This window comes from Moschus berezovskii, chromosome 8, assembly GCF_049115385.1.
Source record: "Moschus berezovskii isolate FMDL1 chromosome 8, NW_MosBer_1.0, whole genome shotgun sequence".
NCBI lineage: Eukaryota > Metazoa > Chordata > Mammalia > Artiodactyla > Moschidae > Moschus > Moschus berezovskii.
In genome coordinates this window covers 95,559,615-95,586,740 of record NC_142467.1, presented here as the reverse complement: position 1 = coordinate 95,586,740, position 27,126 = coordinate 95,559,615, and the positions used below count along the sequence as shown (strand labels likewise).

At 48.2% G+C, this 27,126-nt stretch overlaps 1 protein-coding gene across 1 annotated transcript in view; it reads right to left on the bottom strand.

Moving 5' to 3' along the window:
• The window catches only part of VAV1 (vav guanine nucleotide exchange factor 1), a 73,306-nt gene that overhangs the window by 35,607 nt on the left and 10,573 nt on the right, over positions 1-27,126 (bottom strand). Inside the window, exons 2-14 of the mRNA XM_055430455.2 lie at positions 6,426-6,542; positions 5,875-5,933; positions 5,691-5,756; positions 5,425-5,533; positions 5,238-5,333; positions 3,696-3,764; positions 3,408-3,511; positions 2,409-2,508; positions 1,573-1,668; positions 1,289-1,357; positions 981-1,067; positions 796-881; positions 42-174 (exon numbers count right to left, since the gene is read on the bottom strand). Coding sequence (XP_055286430.1) covers positions 42-174; positions 796-881; positions 981-1,067; positions 1,289-1,357; positions 1,573-1,668; positions 2,409-2,508; positions 3,408-3,511; positions 3,696-3,764; positions 5,238-5,333; positions 5,425-5,533; positions 5,691-5,756; positions 5,875-5,933; positions 6,426-6,542 — 1,191 coding nt within the window. The remainder of the gene's footprint in view (positions 1-41; positions 175-795; positions 882-980; positions 1,068-1,288; positions 1,358-1,572; positions 1,669-2,408; positions 2,509-3,407; positions 3,512-3,695; positions 3,765-5,237; positions 5,334-5,424; positions 5,534-5,690; positions 5,757-5,874; positions 5,934-6,425; positions 6,543-27,126) is intronic.

Sequence of the window (27,126 nt, the reverse complement as noted above, 5' to 3'; positions counted from 1 at the left end):
CCCATCATTGGGGTCTCCCAGTTACCACCTCCGAGTCTTACCTTCTTGTTATCTCTCTCTCCGGAGGAGTCATCTCGAACTTGGAAGCTATGCAGATTCACAAAGTCCTTGAGGTCGTAGGAGTCCCCTCGGCGCTTACAGATGAGCAGAGCTTTGTCAAGCAGGAAGGCATACCTGGAAGCAATCAAGTATCCCTGTCTGGCTCCTCTCTAAGTTCCCACAAGCTCTCCACCTGATCCGCTCCCACTTTCCGGGCCCACTCTGCTGTCAATCTAGGATTCTGGCTCTTCTCTTCAGGGGCCAACTTGGGCACGCCTACCTGTCTATCTTGACCTCACCCATTTGATTCTTGCTGTTCCTGCCACCTGTCCTTGGCTCCATACACACAATCATGCTGGCTCTGCCTCTCCTCTCAGTCTAGGCTCCACCCACTGGTCCATATGGTCCCACCTACCTCAGATGGTAAAGAATCTTCTTGCAATGCGGGAAACCCAGGTTCAATCCCGAGGTTGGGAAGATCCCCTGGAGAAGGGAATGGCAACCCACTCCAGTATTCTTGCCTGGAGATTCCCATGAAGAGAGGAGCCTGACGGGCTACAGTCTATGGGATCGCAAAGAGTCGGACACACCTGGGCAACTAACATTTTTTTTTAAAACCTGTCTATCTAGAAATAGCACCAAGCCCTTGCCCAGATTCCAGCCTAGATCTGTGTTGGCTCCACCCACCTACCTAACCAGTAGCCTGGCCCTGCCCCTGTCCAGGCTCCGCCCCAGATCCGTATTGGCTCCGCCCACCTGTCCATCTTGGAGCGCCTCTCCACAGAAGTTATCTTCAGCTCACCATCGATCTTGGGTCGGCCGTAGTGGGCTAGAGACTGGTCCTACACAGCAGACAAGACGTCTGGCAAGGGGCCCCCAGGAGGAGATGACACCCCCTCCCCACGTGGCCACATGCCGGCCCTCCCCACCCAGCCCCTCACCAGGTTCTCGATGGACAGCTGGAAGTTGGTAATCTGCCGCAGCGTCTCATTGTCCCGCTTGACCTCGTTTACGCACTGTGCCAGGTCCTGGGGGTGGGACAAGGGTGAGCATGGGTGCCCCCCTCCCCCAGCCCTATGCCCCGCCTGGCAGGGGATAGAGGGTCAACCTCCAGCAGGGGGCAGCAGGAGAATGTCACTGTCCCCAAGGGGGATGCTGGGAATAGGTCATTCGAGGTAGAGGTGTGTCCCCTGCTGTGGAGGGAGGGGGCGGCCCGGGGGCACCGCCATCCCTGTGTGTGACCACTCACCCTCATGGCATCCAGGGCCAGCCGCAAGTTATCCTTCTCTGTTGCATCCTGCGTGTGTTTCACCAGCTCCTGTGTGACCCGCAGAGATGCATATTGCCTGGGCCTGCCCCCTCCTTCTGGGGGGCCTTCCAGACAAGCACGGCCCACCAGCTCCTTCTTCCTCCCTCTGCTGTCCCTAGAGGCTGGGGCACAGCCCTAGTGATCCCCTCCCAGAGATGGAAGCCCAGCCCCCAGGAGCCCTTGCAGGGAGCCCTAGAAGCCGACGCCTTCCCCGCTTTGCGCACCTGGAGAAGAAGGTGATATTTGAGCACTCGCTGCATGGGCACCATCAACAGGTCCCTTAAGGTGAACCTCCCGTTGTTCGCACGCTGAGAACATTCCTAGGAGGTTGGAGAAAGGGGTGAGTGAGAAGAGGTGGAGGCAGGCGGGGATTGTTCTAGAACCTGAAGCCTCTTCTCCCCGCTCCCCAAGGAAATAAAGAAGAACGCCACGGGGTGAGGGGTGACCAGCTGGAGGCTGTCTGGGGTAGATGCCCAGGATTCCTCAGCTGAGGGGGGGTGCTCCAGAGAGGGAGGCAGACAGGCCTGGAGGGTCCCCATAATGGAGACCAAAGAAATTGAATGGACAGCAGACACTGGCCATCCCTCATCATCCCTGTTTCGTCTATGCTTCCACTAGACAAATGGATCCAGGTTGGGGTTCAGTCCAGGATCCGTGCTCCCATGCTCCCTCCAGGATCAGGGCTTGGCTAGGATCGGGGCTCTTTGTGAAGTTGGAACTCAGCCCAGAACTGGGGTTTCGCCCCTTGGTGGACAGCCAGGGTTGGGCCTCTGGCTGGGGTTCAGGTCAGTGTCAGGATCTCAGGCTGGTACCAGGGCTCCATCCAGAGTACAGGGTTCAGCTGGGGTCAGGGCTCAGTGCTCTGGTCTATCTCCTCCTGCTCAGTTTCTTCCACTTGGCTGATCAGTACCTCCCTCCCCAAACCTTCAGCGGGCAGACCCCTGGCTGGGCTGCAGCAGGAAGGGATGCTCTCTCCAGCTCAGTCTCCCCACTACTGCCTCCCAGAGAGTGGAAAGGAGTGAGAGAGCTTCCCCCCACAAAGATGGAGCCCATCCCCTACTTCCAGCTTCATCTGTACATCCTCCCGGGCTGTGGCCACGCGGTCCAGGTGCTTGCTGGCCGACTCCACCTGGCTGCAGTAGCGGCCATAGATGAGAAACCTGCAGGAAGAGGCCGGGGAATGACACTGGCACCAAGGTCAGGCAGATCTGGGTGTCAATCCTGGCCCCGCCTCTTCCCAGCTGGATGATGCTGAGCCTCAATCTCCCTGTCTGTAAAATGGGCGTAACAATAGCACCTCCCACATATGGGTTATTGTAGCATTAAATGAGATAATGCACAAGAAGCTCTGAGTGGAGCACCTGGCATATCATCTCTGCTTAATGTTCATTTATTTAATAAGAATTTATTGAACACGTACTGTCTGCCAAGTTCCACATTAAGCTCTGTAGGATTCCCTGGTAGCCCAGCTGGTAAAGAATCCGCCTGCAGTGCAGGAGACCCCTGTTCGATTCCTGGGTTGGAAATATCCGCTGGAGAAGGGATAGGCTACCCACTCCAGTATTCTTGGGCTTCCCTAGTGGCTCAGCTGGTAAAGAATCCGCCTGCAATGCGGGAGACCTGGGTTTGATCCCTCGGTTGGAAAGATCCCCTGAAGAAGGGAATGGCTACGCACTCCAGTATTCTAGCCTGGAGAATTCCATGGACTGTATAGTCCTTGGGGTCACAAAGAGTTGGACATGACTGAGAGACTTTTAAAAAAAAAAGGCATCAATTTATTCAATCCTCACCACAACCCCAAAGAGGTACATTTTTGGATCACACTGATTTTAGAGATGCAGAAGTAGAAGCACAGGGAGGTTAAGTGACTTTCTAGTGCCATTCAGCTCACAAGAGGAAGAGCTGGGAATTTAACCAGAGGTGAGAAGCCCTGTGCCCACAAGTGAAGAAAGAAAAGCCTTCTCTGTTTGGTGATCTATGAAGGCAATGTCTCCCGAATGCCCAGACTGGGCAGGGCAGGGTGACCTCCAGAGGTCTGGGCTGGCTGACTGGGTCTCACCTCTCCTTGTATTTGATGAAGACCTGGTAGAGGGTGGGTGCACTGGGGTTGGTCAGGGCTTCCTTCATCTCCTTTAGGAAATGGGTGTGCACACGAAGCAGGTCCTACTTGGAGGGAAGGGGTGAGGGCTGGGGTGGGAGCCTGGAGCTGGGGATGCTGGGTGGGGGAAGGATCATCTGCCCACCCTACGTGGTTCACCTCGCAACCCCCACACCCCAGGGACAGGTGAAGCCAGCAAACCATCCCCACTGGACAGAAGCCTGGGAAGGCAGTAATCAGTCAGCTCACCTCGATGTTGATGAAGATAATCTCGATGTCTTGGGGTTTAAGGAACCGCTGCAAGGGCTTCATAAAATGCTGTGGGGGAGTGGGGAGACAAGGATGGGGAAGGGGAAGACTCCTCCCTCCAGGCGAGTCCCAGAGACACAGAGAGGAGGAGACAGAGATGGAAAGGGACAAGCAGAAACTCAAGCGACTGGGAGAGAGAGAGAGGTGTGTAGAGAAGAGACAGAGGCAAGGAAACAGGAAACAAGAGAAGAGAGAAATGGAGAAAGCCCACAAAAACCCTCCACAGGACTGTTCCACGCAGAACTTATCACCCTAAATTCCCAAAGTGGAAACAACCCACATGGCCATTGACAGATGGATGAATAACAAAACATGGTCCATCCAGAAAGAGGAGTAAAGCACTGACACTCCCTCCAGTGTGGACGAACCTTGAAAACTCAGTGTTCAGCGAGAGAAGCCAGGCACAGAAGGCCACACAGCGAATGAGTTCATTTAGATGAAGTGTCCAGAATAAGTAGAGCCACAGAGGCAGAAAGCAGATCAGTGGTTGCCAGGGAGGGGCTGGGGGGAAATTGGAGTTTAAGGGGTGATGATTAAGGGGTATGGGGTTTCTTTGAGGGATGATGAAAATGTTCTAAAATTGGGGAGTTCCTGGTTGTCCCGTGGTTAGGAGAGCCTGGGTTCAATTCTTGGCCCAGGAACTAAAATCTCACAAGCTGCAAGGCCAAAACAACAGAAAAAGAAAGAAAATGTTCTAAAATTAAACAGTGGTACACAACTTTGTGGGGTTCCCAGGTGGCGCTAGTAGCAAAGAACCTGCCTGCCAACGCAGGAGACACAGGCTCAATCCCCGGGGTCAGGAAGATACCCTGGAGGAGGGCATGGCAACCTACTCCGGTATTCTTGCCTGGAGAATCCTATGGACGGAGGAGCCTGGAAGGCTGCTGTCCATGGGGTCACAAAGAGCTGGACATGACTGAGCACACAAACAACGGTGTAAATCAACTATACTCCAATAAAATTTTTAAAAAATAAACAGTGGTGATGGTGGCAAACCCTTGTGAATATACCATAAAATATTAAATTGTAGATGTTCAATGGCTGAATTGTATGGCATTTTGATTAAATCTCAATAAAATGGTTAAAAAAGAGATGGCCAGGGACTTCCCCGGTGGTCCAGTGCTTAAGACTCCATGCTTCCACTGCAGGGGGCAGGGGTGAGATCCCTGGTCCAGGGAACTGAGCTCTCACATGCCACATAGTGCAGAAGAAAAAAAGAGCGAGAGATGGCCAAAGGAAAGAGAGTAATAGATGGATGGACTGATGAGGATACCGGAAAAGAGGGAGACAGGGATAAAGAGACACAGAAGGAGAGAAATTCAGAGGGAGACGTAGGGAGCAACACCGAGGGGACCGGAAACTATGAGAGACGAAGAAATATGGAGCAGTGAGGACAGGAAACATCCCCAAGCCAGTGTGGGGTGGATGACGCCTCTCCGCTCTGCGCATGCGCCTGGCGAGGACCGGGTCGGAGCATCACACCTGTTGGATGGAGCCCAGCGTGTCCGTATACTTCTCCTCCGTCTGCTGGATCTCCCGCAGACAGCAGCACCGCTTGTCATACTCTGTCATCTTGGGCTGAGAGCGGGGAGGAGAGGCTGATGTTGGGGTGTCCGGGGACGCGCCCCACCCATAAGCCTGCCCAGCCCGGTCCTGCGACCCCACACACCGGCATGGGTACCGGCTCCGAGCGCATGAGGTCCTCGTAGACCTCGTCGCCCTCCGCCTCCTCGTTCTCCACGCAGTCGTACAGGTCCTCATCCTCCTCCACCGTGTCGCTGCAGGACGCGGAGTCAGGCGGAGCCAGGGAAGCCCCCAGACCAGGGACCCTCCGACACCCCAGGGAGAGGCCATGTCCCCTCAGACCCCCACCCCCCACGGCGGGGCCTTGTCTCCTCAGACCACCAGGGCAGGATCATGGTCTCAGACACTCACTCGATCTGGTCGGACAGTCCACTGTAGATGTCCTCATCACCCACACTCTCCTCAGTGGGGAAGGGCCTAGAGGAGCCGAGATGGTATGAGCAGAGACCCAGGGGGGCCACGTGGGCAGGGGGCTTCAAGGAGGAGGACTAGGGCCGAACGGGGTCCAGAGCTGTCGGCTCATGTAGTTACTCACATGATCCCCTTGTTCTGGGCAATCGGGGTCCAGGACAGAGCGGACAGGGTGTAGATGACCTGTGATGAGGGCCAAGGCTGCTCAGCAAGCCCCTTGCCCACCCACATGCCAGAACACAGCCTCCAAGCGCTTGACCTTGAGGTTGGACTTCATGTCCCTGGGTGCCCAGTTCAGAATTTTCCCGCCTTCCTATGTCCCTACGTCAGCATGTCTCCATTCCCTTAACTGAGCACCCACCACCAGAACCCTTTGTTTCAGTCAAACGTCATAACCACTCAGACAGAATGGGATGGTCTTGTTTCCAAGTTACAAAGGACCTAGAGCTCAGAGATCACATATCTGAGGTCACACAGCAAGTGATGGAACAGGGACTCAAACTGGGTTCCACGTGTTCCAAGCAAGGCTCTTCGCACCTGCTGTATGACTTGTTCTAGCCCAGCAGTCCTTCCCTGACAACGCTTGGTGTGTTCGGTGTAGACATTCATGGAAATGAATTAAGCCCAGTCTTTGGACTCGGTGTCCAGCTCACAGGCAGCTCAGTCCCATCTTACCTTGCCAAAATCCTGCACATCGAAGAGGTCGAAGGCCTCAAAGAGCTCACTCCGCTTAAGGCCAAACTTTTCGTAGCAGGTAGACAGGAAGGTGCGGATATTCTTAAGGCAGAGGAACTATGGAAAAAGAAATGAGGTTGGAGGAAACAAAAGGGGACAGGGGAGAAGTTGTCTCCTGGCCATTGGGCTTGAGGTCTGGCACAGTAGAGGTAAAAGAAGGCACAGCTCCCTCTCATGAAAGATCAAGCTGTACCTGAAGCTAGATCTACCCCTTCATTTTTTTTTAATGAGGTAAAACCCATAAGATACAAAGTCAACCATTAACAGATAACAATTTGGTGTATATAAACAACAGAATGTTACTCAGCCATTGAAAAGGAATGAAATTTTGATTTATGCTGCATCACAGATAAACCTTGAAAACATTATGCTAAGTGAAATAAGCCAAACACAGAAAGATGAAAGCTGTATGATGCCATCTATATAAGGTCCTTAGAAAAGGCACATCCATAGAGACAGAAATTAGGATGGGGGCTGTACCAGGGGCTGGGGGAGGGGATGGGGAATCTGTGTTTAATGGGCACAGAGTTTCTGTTGGGGATGATGAAAAAGTTTTGGATATAGTGGTGGTGGTGACACAACATGATGAATGTATTAAATGCCCCTGAATTGTATACTTCAGTTCAGTTCAGTTCAGTCGTTCAGTCGTGTCCGACTCTCCGCGACCCCATGAATCACAGCACGCCAGGCCTCCCTGTCCATCACCAACTCCCGGAGTACACTCAAACTCATGTCCACAGAGTCGGTGATGCCATCCAGCCATCTCATTCTCCGTCGTCCCCTTCTCCTCCCGCCCCCAACCTTTCCCAGCATCAGAGTCTTTTCCAGTGAGTCAACTCGTCGCATGAGGTAGCCAAAGTATTGCAGTTTCAGCTTTAGCATCAGTCCCTCCAATGAACACCCAGGATTGATCTCCTTTAGAATGGACTGGTTGGATCTCCTTGCAGTATAAGGGGCTCTCAACACAAGTGGTTAAAATGGCAAGTATTATTGTTTTATTTTATATATATACTGTGTATATTTTCATATAAAATTTTATTTATATTTATATACTTATTTTATTTATATATAATGATAAATATGTATAGCTTACCACAATAAAAAATTTAACCATTAACTACTTTATTCATTTTTTAATTAATTTTTATTGGGGTACAGTTGATTTACAATGTTGTGTTAGTTTCTGCTCTCCAACAATTTTTCAGTGATACATATGCATATATCCACTCTTTTTTAGAGTCTTTTCCCATGTAGGTCATTACAGAGCCTTTTTTTAGAGCAATGTAAAAATATTTTTATTTTCAAAAATAGTAGATGCAAGCATTTAAGGCTGAGATCAATCCTGGGTGTTCATTGGAAGGACTGATGCTGAAGCTGAAACTGCAGTACTTTGGCCACCTCATGCAACGAGTTGACTCACTGGAAAAAACTCTGATGCTGGGAAAGTTTGGGGACGGGAGGAGAAGGGGACGACAGAGAATGAGATGGCTGGATGGCATCACCAACTCTGTGGACGTGAGTTTGAGTGAACTCCGGGAGTTGGTGATAGACAGGGAGGCCTGGCGTGCTGTGATTCATGGGGTCGCGGAGAGTCGGACACGACTGAGTGACTGAACTGAACTGAACTGAACTGAATTGAATACTATTGTACAATTGATCTTCAGGTTGTATACAAAATATCTGACACAGGGATGCCCTATTTTTTTTTATTGGAGGATAGTTGCTTTACACAGAGGAGGCAATGGCAACCCACTCCAGTACTCTTGCCTGGAAAATCCCATGAACGGAAGAGCCTGGTAGGCTGCAGTCCATGGGGTGGCTAAGAGTCGGACACGACTGAGCGACTTCACTTTCACTTTTCACTTTCATGTATTGGAGAAGGAAATGGCAACCCACTCCAGTGTTCTCGCCTGGAGAATCCCAGGGATGGGGGAGCCTGGTAGGCTGCCGTCTATGGGGTTGCACAGAGTTGGACTTAGCAGCAGCAGCAGGTCCTCTCTGACATTACAGAGTACTGAGCAGAGTTCCCTGTGCTATACAGTAGGTTCTTATTAGTTATCTATTCTATAACCATGGAGCCGTGGTGGTTTAGTTGCTAAGTCGTGTGAAACTCTTCCCAACGCCACGGACTGTAGCCCTCCAGGCTCCTCTGTCCACGGAATTTCCCAGACAAGAATACTGGAGTGGGTGGCCATTTCCTTATCCAGGAGGTCTTCCCGACTCAGGGATCAAACCTGTGTCTCCTGCACTGCAGGTGGATTCTTTACCGCTGAGCCACCAGGGAAGCCCATTATAACCATTAACCATTTAAAAATGTCCACCTCAGTGGCATTTCATGCATTCACAGTATTGTGCCATCATCACCCCACCTAGTTCCAAGACAATCTGTCACCCAAAAGGAAATCTTGCACCCACGAAGCACGCACTTTGCATTCTTCTCTCCCCTCCTTCTCCCTGGCAACCGCTAGTGTGCTTTCTGTCTTTATGCTTTTATCTATGTATGTCCATCAATTGATACTGGGTACACAAAATGAGGCGTAGCTAAGCAATAGAATAAAGCTCAGCCACAAAAAGGGGTGAAGGACTGATGCATGCTACAAATAATCAAAAACATGTTCTGTGAAAGCTGCCAGACAGAAGGTCACATATTTTGTGGTTCCATTTATATGAAACATCCCTGATAATATTTATATGAAATATCCCTGATATTCCACTTATATGAAATATCCCGGCTACTGTATAGCACAGGAAATTATATTTAATATTTTATAATAACCTATAATGGGTTTCCCTGGTGGCTCAGTGGTAAAGAATCCACCTGCAATGCAGGAGACACAGGTTCAACCCCTGGGTCAGGAAGATCCCCTGGAGAAGGAAATGGCAACACACTCCAGCACTCTTGCCTGGAAAAATCCCATGGACAGAGGAGCCTGGGGGGCTGCTACAGTCCACGGGGTCACAAAAGAGTCGGACATGATTTAGCAACTAAACAGCAACAGCAACAATGACTCTGTGATTCTACAATATTTGTATTTGGGGATGCTTATCCTGGGTGTTCATTGGAAGGACTGAAGCTAAAGCTGAAACTGCAATACTTTGGCCACCTCATGCGACGAGTTGACTCACTGGAAAAGACTCTGATGCTGGGAAAGGTTGGGGGCGGGAGGAGAAGGGGACAACAGAGAATGAGATGGCTGGATGGTATCACCGACTCTGTGGACGTGAGTTTGAGTGAACTCCGGGAGTTGGTGGTGGAGGGAGGCCTGGCGTGCTGTGATTCATGGGGTCGCGGAGAGTCGGACACGACTGAGCGACTGAACTGAACTGAACTCTATGTGTTTGGGCACTCAGACTTGTTCCATTCTCTTGATAACCCTGCAGGGTTTTAATGCCCATTTTACCTAAAAGGAAGCAGGTTCAAATAGGCAAGGAAAGTTGCCCAAGATTATTAACTCCAAGAGTGACTCTGTGGCTGGAAATTCCCTGGTGGTTTAGTGGTTAAGACTCTGCGCTTCCAGTGCAGGGGGCACAGGTTTGATCCCTGGTTGGTGAATTAAGATCCCACAAGTTGCAGAGGTGTGGCCAAAAAAAAAAATTCTATGCACAGGGAACTCTGCTCAATATTATGTAACAACCTGAATGAGACAAGAATTTGAAAAAGAACAGACACATGTATATGTATCACTGAATCACCCAACTGTACACCTGAAACTAACACAACATTGTTAATCAGCTGTACTCCAATATAAAACAAGCAGTTAGAAAAGGAAAAAGAGTAAGCACGTGGCATAGAAACACACTTCTGGTTATCAAAGGGGAAAGGCCAAGAGGGTGACAAATTAGGAGATGGGGATATACAGATACACACTATTGACTATGAAATATATAAACAACAGGGACCTACTGTATAGAACAGGCAACTATACTCAATACTTTCGAAATAACTTACAACGGAAAAGAATCCGAAAAAGAATATATGGCAACCCACTCCAGTATTCCTCCCTGGAGAATCCCCATGGAGAGAGGAGCCTGGCAGGCTACAGTCCCTGGGTTTGCAAAGAGCCAGACACGACTGAGCAACTAAGCACACTGCATACATATATGTAACTGTGTCATATTTGCTATGTACTTGAAACTAACAATACCGTAAAATTCTTGCCTGCGGAATCCCCATGGACAGAGAAGCCTGGTGGGCTACAGTCCAAAGGGTCACAAAGAGTTGGATATGACTTAAGTGACTTAGCACGCACAAATCAACTATACTTCATTGTTTTAAAATCCAAATAAAAACAAACAAACAAAAGTAAGGCCATGGAAGAGCTGAAATTTAATTCCAAGATGGTGTGAATCTGGAGTCGATTTTCTTGACTATAACTTCATTGCTTTGCATGCAGAAGTCACCATGAGCACCTGCCACGTGTTCCATTCTCAGCACTTTCTATATATTGTTTTAAATGTATGTATCTTCAAATAAAAAAATATATATATATATACAAGGTAAGCAACAGGACGGTTTGATGTACTTATTCATAGTGAAAGCATTACTACAGTCAAGCTAATTAACACTTCTCGTAGTCACCATGTTTTTGTGTGTAATGAATGCACTTGAAATCTACTCTCATAGCGTAGTTATGGTGTTCAATACAGTGTTACCAAGTACAGTCATACAGTACCCTAGAGCTCCAGACTGACTCATCCTATGTAACTTCAACTTAATACCCTTTAACCAATATCTGCCCATTAATTTCCCACCCCCCACCCCCAGCTCCTTGTACCCATGGTTCTACTCTGCTTCTGAAAGTTTTACTCTCTCTGTGTAGAGGTCAGCTCACCAAGATGAATTTAAAAATTAAACAGGAATGCTTCTACTATGTGTGTCCCCATTAATTATAACGTTCGCTGTTGGTTCCTAACAGAAACTATGTTTTTCTTTTTCTTTTTTTTTTAAACTGAAGTATTAGTTGATTTGCAATGTTGCCTTAGTTTCAGGTGTATAACAAAGTGATTCAGATATAGATAGATAATTCTTTTTCAGATTATTTTCCACTGTAAGTTTTTGCAAGGTCTTCCCTGGTGGTCCAGTGGTGAAGAATCTGCCTGCCTATGTAGGCGACACGGGTTCAATCCCCGATCAGGGAAGATCACACATGCTGTGGAGCAACAAGGCCCCTGCACCAAAACTATTGCGCCCACATGCTGCAACTGCTGAAGCCCATGAGCCTAGAGCCTGCGCTCTGTGACAAGAGAAGCCACTGCAATGCAAAGCCCACACACCACAACTACAGTAGTCCCCATGGGATGCAGCTAGAGAAAGCCAGCGCAGCAATGAAGACCCAGTGCAGTCAAAAAAATAATAATAACAAAAAATAAGTTGTTATAATGAATACAGTTCCCTGTGCTACACAGCAGGCCTTTGTTGGTCATCTATTATAGCAGGGTATATATGTTAATCCCAAACTTCTAATTTATAGAAACATTTTTATCCATTTAAATAAGTTTCTTTGTATTCCTAGCTTCTTGGAAAGTCTTTGTATTTGCTTATTTCATTGAATCGGGAATGGATGTTGACTTTGATTAAGTGATTTCAAAGACCTGTACAAGACAAGCAAGTGTATTTTGTTCTTGATTCTATTAGTATAGTGAGTTATATTAATAGAATCCCTGATACTGAATCTTTGGTTCTTTTGAAGTGATTCTCAATTTTTCTCTGCGTTTGAAAAAGGTAAAAATGAGTCACACAACATCTATGGGCTCTAAAATGTCAGTGTAAGACCCTGATTATCATTTCAGTGTCATTAATTCCTATGTAGCTAAAAAGTGTAGATTTTGGGAGGCTATTCCGCCTCAATATTTGTGAATATTTTTGCTCTCATTCACATGGCCACATTTAAGTCAGATCAAAAATGATTAAAACAGTGAAACGGGAAATTTATTTTAAATTTTTTAAATATATGTAATCATATTCATATGAGAGATACCATGGAATCCTTGCAATAATCTTACAAAATAATTACAATTATTATACTCATTTTATAGATAAGAAAACTCAGGCAGGGACAGACACAGCTGGAGTACAAACTTAGCTGCATTTATGAATCAATTTGATACACACTGTTCTCTGCATCTTCGTATCTCACACTTTCATCTTCAGATTGTATCTTCTTCTGAATTATTTCTACATCCACAGCCTACTTAAGCCATTCTATGTGGAAAATGAGCATTAACATAAATGAATGTATTTAAGGCAAGAACATCCTACTCAAAGAAAACCAGGATCAAGTGCTATAAACAGAAGTCAGGGTAAAACAAATATGGTGCAAATAGTGTTATGAAATTTTAGCTTGGTGGTCCAGTGGTTAGGACTCCGCACTCCCAATGCAGAGGGCCGGAGTTCAACCCCTGGTCAGGGAACTAGATCCCACATGCCACAACTAAAGATCCTGTATGTCACAACTAAGATCTGGTGCCGCCAAATAAATAAATACTTTTAAGAAAATTTAAACCTTTGTCTTAGGTAAAAAACAAAGCATTACACTTAAGAGCATAATGCTGCAGAAATTTTCTTTGACATCAGAACAAAGGCAAGAGTGCCCACTGTTCATTCTTATGCATATTGCACCAAAGATCTTAGCCTGTGTTGTCAGACAAGACATAGAAAGAAAAGGAAATTAAAAAAGAAAGACATTAATGCTCAGTTTTGCAGATGATATGACTGTCAACATAGAAAGCCCCAAGGAACACACACATAAATAACTGGAATCAATAAAATAGCAATGTCACTGAATACAAAATCAACTTAGTGCGTCACATATCGGCACATCAACAACAATCAATCAGAAAAATGTGTTTTTTTTAAAGATAACATTTGTGAAATATTAAAATAAGCCAAACTAAACTATGGTGATAGAAATCAAATCAGTGGTTGCTTCTGGGGTGGGTAGGGTAGAAGAGATTGACTCAGAAAGGCTGCAAATGATGAAAAAGTTCTGTGTCTTGATAAGGGTGTGGGTTGCACAAGGGTACGTGTTTGCTAGAACTAATTGAACAATAAGTTGAAGAACTGAGCATTTCCCTGTATGAAAACTGGATTCGATTTTAAAAGGATATCATTTCCCATCACCTAAAAAATGTAAGAGCTCACTGCCTGCCAATTCAGGGACACGGGTTTAATCCCTGGGTCAGGAATATCCCCTGGAGTAGGTAATATATTCTCCAGTATTCCTGCCTGGGAAATCCACAGACAGAGGAGTCTGACAGGCTAAAGTTCATAGGGTCACAAAGAATCAGACACAATTTTGTGACTAAACAACAACAAAATGTAAAACAAACAACAAAGTTGGTTAATATCTAACATATCTAACAAAAAAATTACAAATCCTTTATGAAGTAAATTATAAAATTTTATGGAAAGGTATGAATGAGCATCTAAATAACTAGAGTGAAGTATGTACTAATTCTTATCTAGAAAAACTCAATATTTAAAAATTTTCAGCCTTCACTGAGCTATAGATTCAAGGCAATTACTATTAAAATCCCAGAATGACTTTTCACTGAACATCTTTCATGTGACCATCACTGAACTCCAGGGCTCTCTTTAAAACTTACAATCTTTAATCCCTGGAGCCAGGACAGAGAGCCTGGGATGGTAAGGTAGGGAACAGGATGGAGAATAAACTCCCACAGTGCCCCTAATCCAAAAGGATACAAGAAGGAAATTCTGTGGCAGTCCAGCGATTAGAACTCCATGTTCTCACTGTCAAGAGCCCAAGCTCAGTTCCTGGTTGGAGAACTAAGACCTCACAAAACTCGAGGTGTGGCCAAAAGGATAAGAGAAGATTCTCCTATTTGCTGTGTGTCTTTGGGAAAGTCACCTCCCCTCTCTGAACTTGTTTCCTCACCTATAAAATGGACCATCATAATGCCCACTGTGGCATGTTGTTGTAATTCAATAGAATAATCCATGTAAAGGGTTGAGTATGGTGTGAGACCTCAATATCTGGAAAATGTCATTATCATCCTTACTATCATCCTTGTTATCACCATAATGATTATCACATCATCAGTATTGTGATTACCACCACCATAATCATCTTTATAATCATCACCATCAATATCATCACCGTCTTCATCATCATGACCAGTGTCACCATTATAATCACCACTACCACCATCATCATTATCACCATCACCATCGGCACCATCAACATCTTCATCATCATGATCAGCGTCCCCATCATAATCACTGCCACCACCACCATCGTCGTATTCATCTCCACCATCATCACCATCAGCAATGTCACCATCATAACCCCCACTGTCACCACCACCACAATCATCATCATCGCCGCCATCATCACCACGATGATTGCATTCACCATCATCTTCTTAGCTTCAGCTGGAAAGCCCAGGAGCATTCACCGACCCATCAATTCCCAGAACTGGAAAAGACCTCAGGTAGCCACTAGTCTCCAATGTTCATCACCCAGAGAGAGGAAAAAACTCCAGAGAGGAAGAACTTTTTCAAGGTCACAAAGCAAGCTGGGTATCTCATAGCAGCTCCCAGGCCTTAGTTCTATTCCTGTTGCCTACCTGTGCAGAGGCCACTGGAAGTCCATGAGAATTCATGCTTTCTCTTCTGTAGTATGGAATTGCAGCTGGAAAGTTGACTGCCCAGCCAAAGACTACATTTCCATCCCCTCTTGCAAGTGGGTGTGGCCATATGACTACTTCCAGCCAATGGAATGTGAGTATTCATTGTATGCATCATTTTCAGGGCAATGTATTTAAGAAGTGAAATTGCATTCTGCATACTTTCATTTCTCCTGTTGTCTGCATACAGAAATGATGCTGAGACTTTGAGGGATAGCAAAGCCACAAATGAAAATAATCTCTGAATCACGCCATCAGAAAAAAACCTCCCTCCTGATACCAGGAGGAACATTGGACTAGGTGAACAGGAAATAAATTTCTATTGAATTAAGTCACTGAAAAGGTTTATTTGTTACAGCAGCTGCTGCTGCTAAGTCGCTTCAGTCGTGTCTGACTCTGTGCGACCCCATAGACGGCAGCCCACCAGGCTCCCCCGTCCCTGGGATTTTCCAGGCAAGAACACGAGTGGGTTGCCATTTCCTCCTCCAATGCGTGAAAGTGAAAAGTGAAAGTGTGGTCGCTCAGTCGTGTCCGACTGAGTGACCCCATGGACTGCAGCCCACCAGGCTTCTCCATCCATGGGATTTTCCAGGCAAGAGTACTGGAGTGGCTTGCCATTGCCTTCTCCGTACAGCAGCTAGTGCTATCCTGATACAGTAGCCTTAAGGGCCAGAGCCAGCTCAGAGGCCCCATGACTGCCCACTCTAGCTCTTCTTGTAATTGTTCCACTAATTACACACATGACAATAAACGAACAGCTGGAACCTGAGCTAAGAGCTCCTGTCACATCTGCTTAGTGGGCTTCTGCTCATCCTTCAAGGCTCATCTCCAGTATCTCTTCTTCCAGGAAGCCTCCCCCAATTTCTTCATCCAAGCGGAGTCCTCACCCTCATTCACCTACCCTGGGATCCCTTAGTATGATGTCTCTCCCCACCCCTAATGTTCCGTATTTTACATTTTACACCTTGTTCCTGTTTTCCCTCTGCCTGAATGCCCCTTGTGATCATCAACAAATATTTTTCAGCTCCTACCATCTAGAAGGGCTTTCCAGGCAGTACTAGTGGTAAAGAACCTGCCTGCCAAAGCAGGAGATGTAAGAGACGCAGGTTCGATCCCTGAGTCAGGAAGATCCCCTAGAAGGGGGCATGGCAACCCACTCCAGTATTCTTACCTGGAGAATCCCCATAGACAGGGGAGCCTGGCGGGCTACGGTCCATAGGGTCCCAAAGAGTCAGACACAGCTGAAGCAACTTAGCACACGTGCACCTAAAGCAACCTGAGTTAGACTGTCAGAACCCTCCAAGACAATACGCCTGGATGCAAACCCAAGTCCTCTCTGCAACTCACCTGCGCAACCTTCCACCATCACCTCCCTCCACTCAGCTCTTCCCCATCCTCTCCTCACCCACTTGGCCCTCCTCACTCTTCCTAGAACAGTCAGGCAAGATTCAGCCCTAGGACCTTTGCACGGGGTTACTCTCTTCCTAGAAGACTGTTCATCCCCCCAATTAATTTGGTGCCTCCCTTCCTTGTCGCTTTCGGAACTTTGATGAAATGTCATTTCTCAGGGTGACCTTCCCAACCACTCGATTTAAACTTGGAAGGAATTCCCTGGTGGTCCAATGGTTAGGACTTGGCACTTTCACTGCCCTGGGTCCCGATTCAGTCCCTCGTCGGGGAACTAAGACCCCACAAGCTGAGAAGCACGGCCAAAAAATAAAATTGTAACATACACGTATTTCACTTTTGCAATTTTTTAAAAATTGTACTTTTTTGGCTGCACTGGGGCTCTGTTGCTGCTCATGGGCTTTCTCTAGTTGTGGCAAGTGAGGGCTAGACTCCAGTTGCAGTGTGGAAGGCTTCCCATCACAGCAGTTTCTCTTGTTGCACAGCACAGGCTCTAGGGCTCAAGAGCTTCAGTAGTTGCAACTTTCAGGCTTAGTTGCACTGCAGCATGTGCAATCCTCCTGGACCTGGGATCAAACTTGTGTCCCCCGCATTGGCAGGTAGATTCTTAACCACTGGACCACCAGGGAAGTTCTCATTTATTTTGTGATTGTCTGTCTGTATTCCCCCACGCAAACCCCCCCACCCAACACTCTAGGACATCAGCACCACAAAGGCAGGATTCTGTGTATTTAGTTCACTGCTGTGGCCTCAACAGCTAGTACAAGGCCCAGCACAGTCAGTGCTCAAAAAAAAGCTGATGAAGGAATGGATCTCCATTTGACAGATGGGACAGCTGAGGCTCAGAAAGGAGACAGCCCCTTCCCAAGTCCACACAGGTAGAAGTGGGGAGCCAGATACCAGCTCGGCAGGTCCAGAGGCGGCGCTCCTCGCCCAACCTCTTGAAACCACACCAGGTTGCCTTGTGTTTCATGTGCCGCACTGCAGGTGGAACTACCTGGAAACCAGGGTGCAAAGGCACCTGGGAGATGTAGTTCCCTGTGATACAGAGCAAAGCAAAGAAGTGCCAGTAGGATCTGAGAGCAAGCAGGCTAATAACCCTCACAGAGCCTGAGCAAGTGACTGCCTTTTTGAGCTCAGTGTGTTATCTCAGCTCCAATCCTTTGGCCACCTGATGCGAAGAGCTGACTCACTGGAAAAGACTCTGATGCTGGGAAAGACCACTGAGCAGTTTGAGGGGCTCAGCATGTGACAGGAACCACTTGTACCACTCTGCAGCCTGGCAGCCTTTGTGGGATGAGTCCAGACAGGACCTACAGCAGAACAGATGGCCCCATCTGGCCTGAAGGAGGAAGTTCTCTGCTGACCTCAGGAAGATCAGCTGAGCCTCAAGCCTCCCCCCCCCCACCCAGTCATGTGACATCTCAAAAGGGAAAAGAGGGTATGACTCATCAGCCCTCTGGGCTGGCGTCGAGCCAGGTGAAGAAAGGGGCTCCTTCCGACAGCAGGAGTGACTGAGGTTAGACCACTAGAAGGACTTCCTGGTAGCCGGAAGTGTGGGCGAAGGTAGCAAAGGACAGGAGGCCCTTCGAATAAATGGAGAAGGGGCCTGGGAGACTTTTTTCTCCCTGCTGGGGGAGGGGGGCAACCCCCTCAGTTCCCCTCCTCCCTCCACCAGAACCTCAGAGCTGGGCTGGCATCTCGCCCATATGCAAATCAGCACCCAGACACTTCCCCTTTGCTTGCAGGTCCCCCACCTTCACAACCCTGCACCAGGCAAAGAAAGAGCTGGGAAGGTCGGCCAGTTCATCACCCTCTTTCGGGGAACTGGTGTGCAGCGATAGAGGTCCCTTGGGGTGCTGGAGATGGGGGCAACGGGATGTAGGGGACATGGAGCAGGAGAGTCAGAAGCCAGAGCCGAGCCCACAAACAAGCAGAAACCAGCTCCCCCACCCCCACCCCCACCCCAGCCCCAGGGAGCCGACCGGAAACAGGAAATGCCTGTTACCAGGGCTTGCTCGGGGGAGACCGAGAAAGGGCGGCCCCGCAGCATTCAGCCCTTGCAGCCCCTTAATCTTGAGCTCGCAAGACTTCTTCCTGCAGACCAGAGAGGGTGGGCGTGCTGTGCATCCTTTTCGAAGCCTGCAAGCAGAGGTGCTGAGTATAACGCCTCTTCCTGGCATTCAAAACCCTCCCTACTCCAGCCCATCTCTCTCCCCATCCCCTCCCCTCCCACTCTAGCACGCACTCAACATCTCACTACCAGTACAGGGGATCAAACAGGGTTTGACTCTCAGCCAAACCAACTGCAACCTGAAGGACCTTGGATGGGTCACTGCACCTCCCCAGTACCTCTGTTTCCTCATCGTCACCATGGAAATAAAAATACCAGTCGAATCTCCACTCTATCCCCTTCCCAACAGTCAGGGCCACACTTTCATTCAGCAAGCATGTGTTGAATGCCTGCTGCTGCTGCTGCTAAGTCACTTCAGTCGTGTCCGACTCTGTGTGACCCCACAGACGGCAGCCCACCAGGCTCCCCCGTCCCTGGGATTCTCCAGGCAAGAACACTGGAGTGCCTGCTGTATGCCAAATCCTGGGACTGGGCGGTGGCTAAGACAGACAGGACCTTGTCCCTACAGAGCTTACAGTCTAGTAGCGAGGCAGACACCGAGCAGTTGTCATTGTTTAGCTGCTCAGTCTTGTCCGACTCTTTGCGACCCCGTGGACTGTAGCCCACCAGGCTCCTCTGTCCATGGGATTTCCCAGGCAAGAATATTGAAGTGGATTGCCACTTCCTCCTCCAGGGTCTCTTCCCCGACTCAGGGATCGAATCCGCATCTCCTGTGGCTCCCACGTTGGCAGGCAGATTCTTTAGCACTGAGCTGCCTGGGAAGCCCCACTGCTTGTGTAAAAAGTATCATAAACCCATTACAGTACAGCACTATATAATAAATTGTGTTAGTTTTGGGTATCTGGTCTAACTTTGCTGGACTTATAAAAAAATTAGACTTACAGGGAATGGAGCTTGTTTGTATGTAGGGGGCTTACTGTAAATATTATTTTAGAGTGTGAAGTAGGGGAAAAGTGTTCCAGGCAAAGGGAATAGCATGCAAAGGGTCTCTGATCATTCAGCCTCTCATTCACTGATTAGAGAAATATTTATTGAGCAACTATCATGTTCCCTGGTGGCTCAGAGGGTAAAGCGTCTGCCTGCAATGCAGGAGACCTGGGTTCGATCCCTGGGTCAGGAAGATCCCCTGGAGAAGGAAATGGCAACCCACTTCCAGGAAAATCCCTGGTAGACTACAGTCCATGGGATCGCAGAGTCGGACACGACTGAGCGACTTCACTTTCACTTTCTATTATGTTCCAAACACTGGTTTAAATGCCAGGAATACAGTTGTGAAGAAAAAAAAAAGATTTACATCCCTGCCTCCATAAGGTTGACATTCTGACAGGAGACAGACAACAAATGTGTTACATGAGTGTGTATATAGCTTGTGTGTGTGCGGGTGGGTGCATGCATGCTCAGTCATGTCCTACTCTTTTTAACCCCATGGACTGTAACCCGCCAGGCTCCTCTGTCCGTGGGGATTCTCCAGGCAAGAATATTAGAGTGGGTTGCCACTCCCTTCTCCAGGGGATCTTCCCGATCCAGGGATCGAAACCATGTCTCTTGTGTCTCCAGCATTAGCAGGTGGATTCTTTACCACTGCACAACCTGGGAAGTTCATATAGCTTATTCAGTTCAGTTCAGTTCAGTCGCTCAGTCGTGTCTGATTCTTTGCGACCCATGAATCACAGCATGCCAGGCCTCCCTGTCCATAGGAGGTGGTAAATATTAAGCAAGAAAAGTAAGTAGGATAACGGGACGGGGCATGCCAGGAAGGGGTGCCATTCTAAATGAAGGGGCCAGAGAAGAGGCTCACTGAGAGAGTGACATTTGAATAAAGACTTGTAGGAGGACTTCCCTGATGGTCCAGTGATTAAGAATACACTTGCCAGAGTAGGGGACACGGGTTTGATCCCCAGTCCAGGAGAATCCCACATGCCTTGGGGCAACCACAACTACTGAGCCTGCGTGCCTAGAGCCCGTGCTCTGCAACAAGGGAAGCCACCGCAGTGAGAAACCCGCCCGCCACAGCGAAGAGTGGCCCCTGCTCGCTGCAACTAGAGGAGGCCAGCGCACAGCGACAGAGACCCACAGCAGCCCCAAAATAAGAATTTTTTAAATTAAAAAAAGACTTGAAGGAGGGACTAATCTGGTTAGGTGTCTGGAAGAAAACCCTTCCAGGCAGAGGGAACAGCTAGTGCAAAGCCCCTGAGCCTGGACCCTGCCTGGTGCTTTGAAGGAAGAGGTTGGAGACCAGAGTGGCTGGAGAGTGAGAAAGTGGGAGCAGGAGGGAGGGAGCCGCGGGTGGTGTCTGGCGCTGATTTACCAAACCTGGGGCTGTATGAGGGAAACGGGCAAGTGTTGCCATGGGAGCATCCCACCATCCTGCCGTTATCTCCCAGAGTCCCTGTGAGGGAAGCACAAATTATTTTTTTAACATTTTAAAAAGATGTTTTTGATACGGACCATTTTAAAGTCTTTATTGAATCTGTTACAACACTGTTTCTGTTTTATGTCTTGATTTCTCGGCCATGAGGCATGTGGGATCTTAGTTCCCTGACCAGAGATCAAACCCACAGCCCCTGCATACTGGACCACCAGGGAAGTCCCAAGTACAAATGATTGATGTCTTTTGAAGCATTTTCTCCAACTCTCCCCTGGTCCCCCGCTCAATCACAGCTAAGATTGAAGGCAACAGCCCCACATCTCTTGGGATGCTCAAATGCTGCAAACATCTGGGGGTCACTCAAGGTCCCCCAAGCAAATAAGCACAAGACAGCCACCCCTGTGGCTGTCTTCTCCAGGGAGAAGTTCTGGAAACCCCATCCTTTGAGGAGTCATGAAAGCACTGTGGGTGTTCTTCCTCGATGAGAGGGAACTTGGAGGAAGCTGAAGACATAATCATAGAGGCAGATCTCTGATGGGTTATCTGAAGGAAGACAGTTAGCTGGGGGCATGTGATAAGGAGAGTCCTAAGAAACGAGATCTGGGTTTGATCTAAGAGTGAACAAGAAGAGTAAAGGCAGCAGAGCCATTAAAGCTTAGGAGGGCCCTGCCACTGGAAAGAAACCATTGCTTAAAACTGATTCTCAGACAAACAGCAAGAAGAGGCGCTTTCTTTAACCAAGACACTTCATTGCTATTCAGTCGCTAAGTCATGTCTCTTTTGTGACCCCGCATGGACTGTAGTAAACCAGGCTCCTCTGCCCTCCACTATCTCCCAGAGTTTGCTCACGTTCATATCCATTGAGTTGCAGATGTTATCCAACCATCTCATCCTCTGCCACCCCTTTCTCCTTTTGCCTTCAACCTTCCCCTGCATCAGGGTCTTTTCCAGTGAGTCAGCTGTTTGCATCGGGTGGCCAGAGGACTGGAGCTGAGACAACACTCTGAGCACAAAGAGGCAGTCACTAGCTCAGGATCCATGAGGGTTATTACCTGCTTGCTCTCAGAGCCTACCTGTCCTTCCTTTGCTTGCCTCTGTATCAGAGGGAACTGCATTTCCCAGGTGCCTTTGCACCCTTCCTTCCAGGTAGTTCTAGCCAATGGGAGGCCCAGGCAAGAGACCAGAGGGTGGAAGGAAGAGAGAAGCCAAGGTATTTCTCCTTCTCTTGTTCTCCCTCTCCAGCAGCAAATATACCTCCTCCACGGTCTCAGCTTCCTGAGACAGCCTTAGCCTGAAGGTCTAGCTCCTGTTAAACGGTTCTGACCCCAGGGTCCTGGTCCTACTCCCTCCTTCTATTTTTTTCTTCAGTCTATGACTACTCTCTGGGTTGCCTTAGTAGCGGGCATCCCTGGTGGTTCAGACAGTAAAAGAACCTGCCTGTAATGCAGGAAACCTGGGTCGGGAAGATCCCCTGGAGAAAGGAACGTCTACCTACTCCAGTATTCTTGCCTGGAGAATCCCATGGAAAGAGGAGCCGGGCGGGCTACAGTCCATGGGGTTGAAAGAGTTGGACACGACTCAGCGAAATTATTAATAACTGTGCTTTCCAAAGATGGCAAAAAAATACCACCATCCAGCATGCTCTTCTGCAGTGTGACTTGTCAAATCCCCCTCAAGAGGTGGAGTTTGTTTCCCCACCCCTTGAATCTAGGCTGGTCTCAGCTACTTGCTTGGCGCTGAGAACACAACCAAGTGGCACCATATGATTCCTAATTAGGTCAGGAGAAACCTTCCAGCTTCTGCCTTGGTTTCTTAAGAAACACTTGCTCTCTCTCCACACTCCTTCTTGAAAGCCCAGTCACCATGTTGTGAGGAAACCCAAGTCACACGGAGAGAGACCACATGCCAGTTTTCCAGGCAAGAGCTCCAGCTGAGCAGAGCTTCAAGTCATCCTAGCCTAGGCACTCCCACAGAGAGTGAAGAAAGTTCCAGGTGCTGCCAGCCCCCAAATATTCAAGGTTTCTCCTCACAGAGCTGAAAAATCATCATCACCACGCCCCATCTGAACCCCATCTGTGAGAAAGATAACATCGTTATTGACATACGTCACTTAGTTTGGGCTGGTCTGTTTCACAGTAACAGACAACTGAAACACGGGGGTACCTAAGTCATAAGTACTTAGAACAGCACTTGCAGATAAGTAAGTGCTCAGTTAGTGAGACCTGTTTCTGTTGTTATTCATTATACTTTCTGAATCTAGTCCCATCCACTTCATTAAAATTATTGTTTTCAAAGTACCAAAACCTGGGGAGTTCCCTGGTGGTCCAGCGGTTAGGATTCTGTGCTGTCACTGCTAGTCGCCTGGGTTCAATCCTTGGTCAGGGAACTAAGATCCCACAAGCCACATGGTGCTGCCAAAATTAATCATTAATTAAGTCATTTACAACAGGGTTTCAGTTTCCAAGGAAAATGGAAGGTTCTCCTGGAAAGAGGAACTTATGACTACCAGTCATTCACACTTTAGTGAGAATTAACAAGCTATCAAAGTGACAAGTGATGGAGATTTACCAAAAAAAAAAAAAATCCAAGTACCAAGACCTGGATGTGGATACACTTTCCTCTTTCAGTCTCTTGACATTACACCCTTCTGGTCCCTTGACACTACAACCTTATAAGGTAGGTATTATCCTCACCCCCAATTCAAAGGGGGGAAACCAAGTCACAGAGAGGTTCAGCAACTCATCCAAGATCGCAAAGTCAGGACTGGCACCCAGGCAACCAGAGTCCACGGCCCTCAAACAGGGTTTCTAGGTCTTAGCACGACGGATAATCAGGCAGCTATCTTGGGCATTCTTGCTATTGATCAGTTGCTAAGTTGCGTCCGATTCTTTGTGACCCCATGGATTGCAGCACGCCAGGCTTCCCTGTCCTTCACTATCTCCCGGAGTTTCCTCAAATTCATGTCCACTGAGTCAGTGATGCCATCTAACCATCTCATCCTCTGCCACCCCCTTCTCCTTTTGCCCTCAATCTTTTCCAGCATCAGGGTCTTTCCCAGTGAGGCTGCTCTTCACATCAGGTGGCCAAAGCTTTGGAGCTTCAGCTTCAGCATCAGTCCTTCCAATGACTATTCAGGGTTGATTTATTTTAGGATTGACTGGTTTGATCTCCTTGCAATCCAAGGGACTCTCAAGAGTCTTCTCCCAGCACCACAATTCAAGAGCATCAATTCTTCAGCACTCAGCCTTCTTTATGGTCCAGCTCTCACATCGTACATGACCACTAGAAAAACCATAGTTTTGACTATACCTTTGCCTTGGGCACAAGAGGACAAATAGCTACACTTCTGTTCTCTACCCACTCAACACAGAACCACACCACTCCCTCCAGTAATGACAGCCCAAAACATCTCCAGGCATTGCCACATGTCCCCTGTTGGGACAGAGCTGCTTTCCCCAGTTAAGAACAACTGAACTGTGACCCAGGTTCAATCCCTAGTCAGGACTGGAAAAAAAAAAAAAAAGGAACCACTGCACTAACCAGCACGCTGGGCTGCTTCCCAACTCCAGGGTCAGATGGCCCAATCAGAACTCCCCAAAAGCTGTATCTCCCACAGCCTTCCCTTCTCAGCAAATGATACCCCCATGTGTGTGGGTCCCTAAGCTACAACCTTAGGCTGACATCATCTGGCCTCTTTTTTTTCATTTATTTCCAGCCCTCCTCCATCCAATCTGTCAGCAAGTCTGATCAGCCCAATCCCCCCAAAATGGGAGGCAGATGCATTGTCCCCAGCTCCGTGTCCAAGGCCCCATCACTTCTCCCTGGAACCCCTCCATCAGCTTCCTCCTCCCAGGTTCCTTTGCTGCCACCTCTATTGCCTTTAGAGTCCATTCACCATAGAGCAGCTTAAAACCCTCCAAAGATTTCCAATCCCATTTAAATTCCATACACAGTCCCAAAGCATTTTCCAGCGAAGCGCTTTCCTCCCAAACATCATTTCCCTCCACTCCCCCTTCACTGACTCACCTTCTTCAGCCAGCAGATTCTTCATTCTCATCTGCCTGCCACAGGGCCATTGCACAGGCTTTCTCCTCCCCCCCCCCTTTGCTTCCTAGGGCTGGCTCCTCATTCTTCAGTTCTCAGCTTTCCTTGACCACCCTGCTCTGTTTGCTCTTCAGCATCCTGAACCTTGATTTATTCCATCTGCAACACTTCCTACTGTGTTTTATTGATTTGCAGGAGGTTGAAAGGAAGCCCCCAGATACATCCACATCAGGGCCTTGGCACCAGTGAATGTGATGTTATTTGGAAAAGAGGGCCGGGGATGGAGGGTGGTCTTCCCCGGTTGCTCAGTGGTAAAGAATCAGCCTGACAGTGCAGGAGACACAAGTTCGAGCCCTGACCTGGGAAGATCCTACATGCCACGGAACAATTAAGTCCGTGCCCCACAACTACTTAAGCCTGTGCTCAAGAGCCCGGAAGCCACAACTACCGAACCCACATGCTGCAACTACTGAAGCCCATGCTCCACAGCAAGAGAAGCCATCGCAGTGAGGAGACGGTGTGCCACAACTAGGGAGCAGCCTCTGCTCGCCACAACTAGAGAAAAGCCGGCGCAGCAACAAAGACCCAGCATAGCCCCCACCCCAAAAAATGACCCTGTGCTTCCAATGCAGAGGGTGTGGTTTCGATTTTTCTAAAAATGACTTTGCAAAACATCATAAAGGATATCAAGGTGAGGAGATTATTCCAGATTATGAGATGCACAGACAGACAGACATAAAGGACACAGTCACGTGAAGACAGAGGCAGAGGCTGGAATAACACAGCCGCAAGCCAAGGAATGCCTGGAGCCGGTCGAAGCTGGAAGATGCAAATAAGGGATTCTCCCCTACAGCCTGGAGTTGGAGCAAGATGCTGCTGACGCCTTGATATCCAACCACTGTCCTCCAGAACTCTGAGACAATATAGCTGTTGTTTCAAGCCACCCAGTTTTTGCAACTTTGTTACAGCGGCCACAGAAAACAGAACACAGGCAGCCTTCTCTCCCATGAGGCCACGAACTCAGGAGAGCAGAGAGGAAATCTGTGGTGTTTTTTCCCATCACCCCAGTCATCAGCACAGTGCTGGCTGCCCGATAATAAAATAAAGGAATATCTAACTTGAAGAAGCTGTCAATCTCATCTTTACCCCAGCCAGTAATTAATCGTGCATTTCTCTTTAGATTCTGTGCCACCCACCTCCCCCTACTCACCTCCCTCCCCCATCAACCTCCCACCTCTCTGACACAGGAAGCTCACTCCCTCCAAAACAGTGGTTCTCCCAGGGTCAATTCTGTCCCCAAGGTATATTTCGCAATGCCCAGGGACATTTTGATGGTCCCACCCTAGGAGGGAAGAGTGGGTGAAGGTCAGGGATGCTACCCAACTTCCCACAATGCACAGGCAGCTCCCAGGACAGAGAATGAAAATGCCAATTTCAGTATTACAGATACTGAGAAACTCTGGATGCAGTTTAGCACTTGATACCAAGATAAATATCGATGGATCAACTGCCTCTTGATTTCTCCCTGATTTTCTGGTAACCTCAATTTCCCTGGGATGAAATAGCCCTTTCCCCAGTCTAGTTCCTTTCAGTAGAGTTGACTCCCACACCAATGCCAGGAATGGGCGTGTGATCTGGCCTGATCAATCAGACCATGCATTCTCCCAGCAATGGGTTCAGGATTGGACATGTTGCCCCCTCCCCCAAGTGATCATGTCCAATGAAAGAGAGATCTGGGGTTTAGGGGCCATTAAATTGACCCTCTCATTTTCCACTGGACACAGAATTGTAGGAATAAAACTTTGGAACATCTGGACATTCATATCTACCTCCATGAGGGCAAAGAATGACTAAGATGGAGGAAAACACTTCAAAGAAAACAGAGATAAGAGATGGAGGGCAATGGGAAGAGAGAAGAGGGTTCCTGAGATATTGTCAAGACCCTGGATCCAGCTGGACCTAAAGACCTTCTCTCCCAAGCTTTTCAGTTATGTGAGGTAATAAATATTATTTTTGACTAAGCCAGTTTCAGTTGGGTT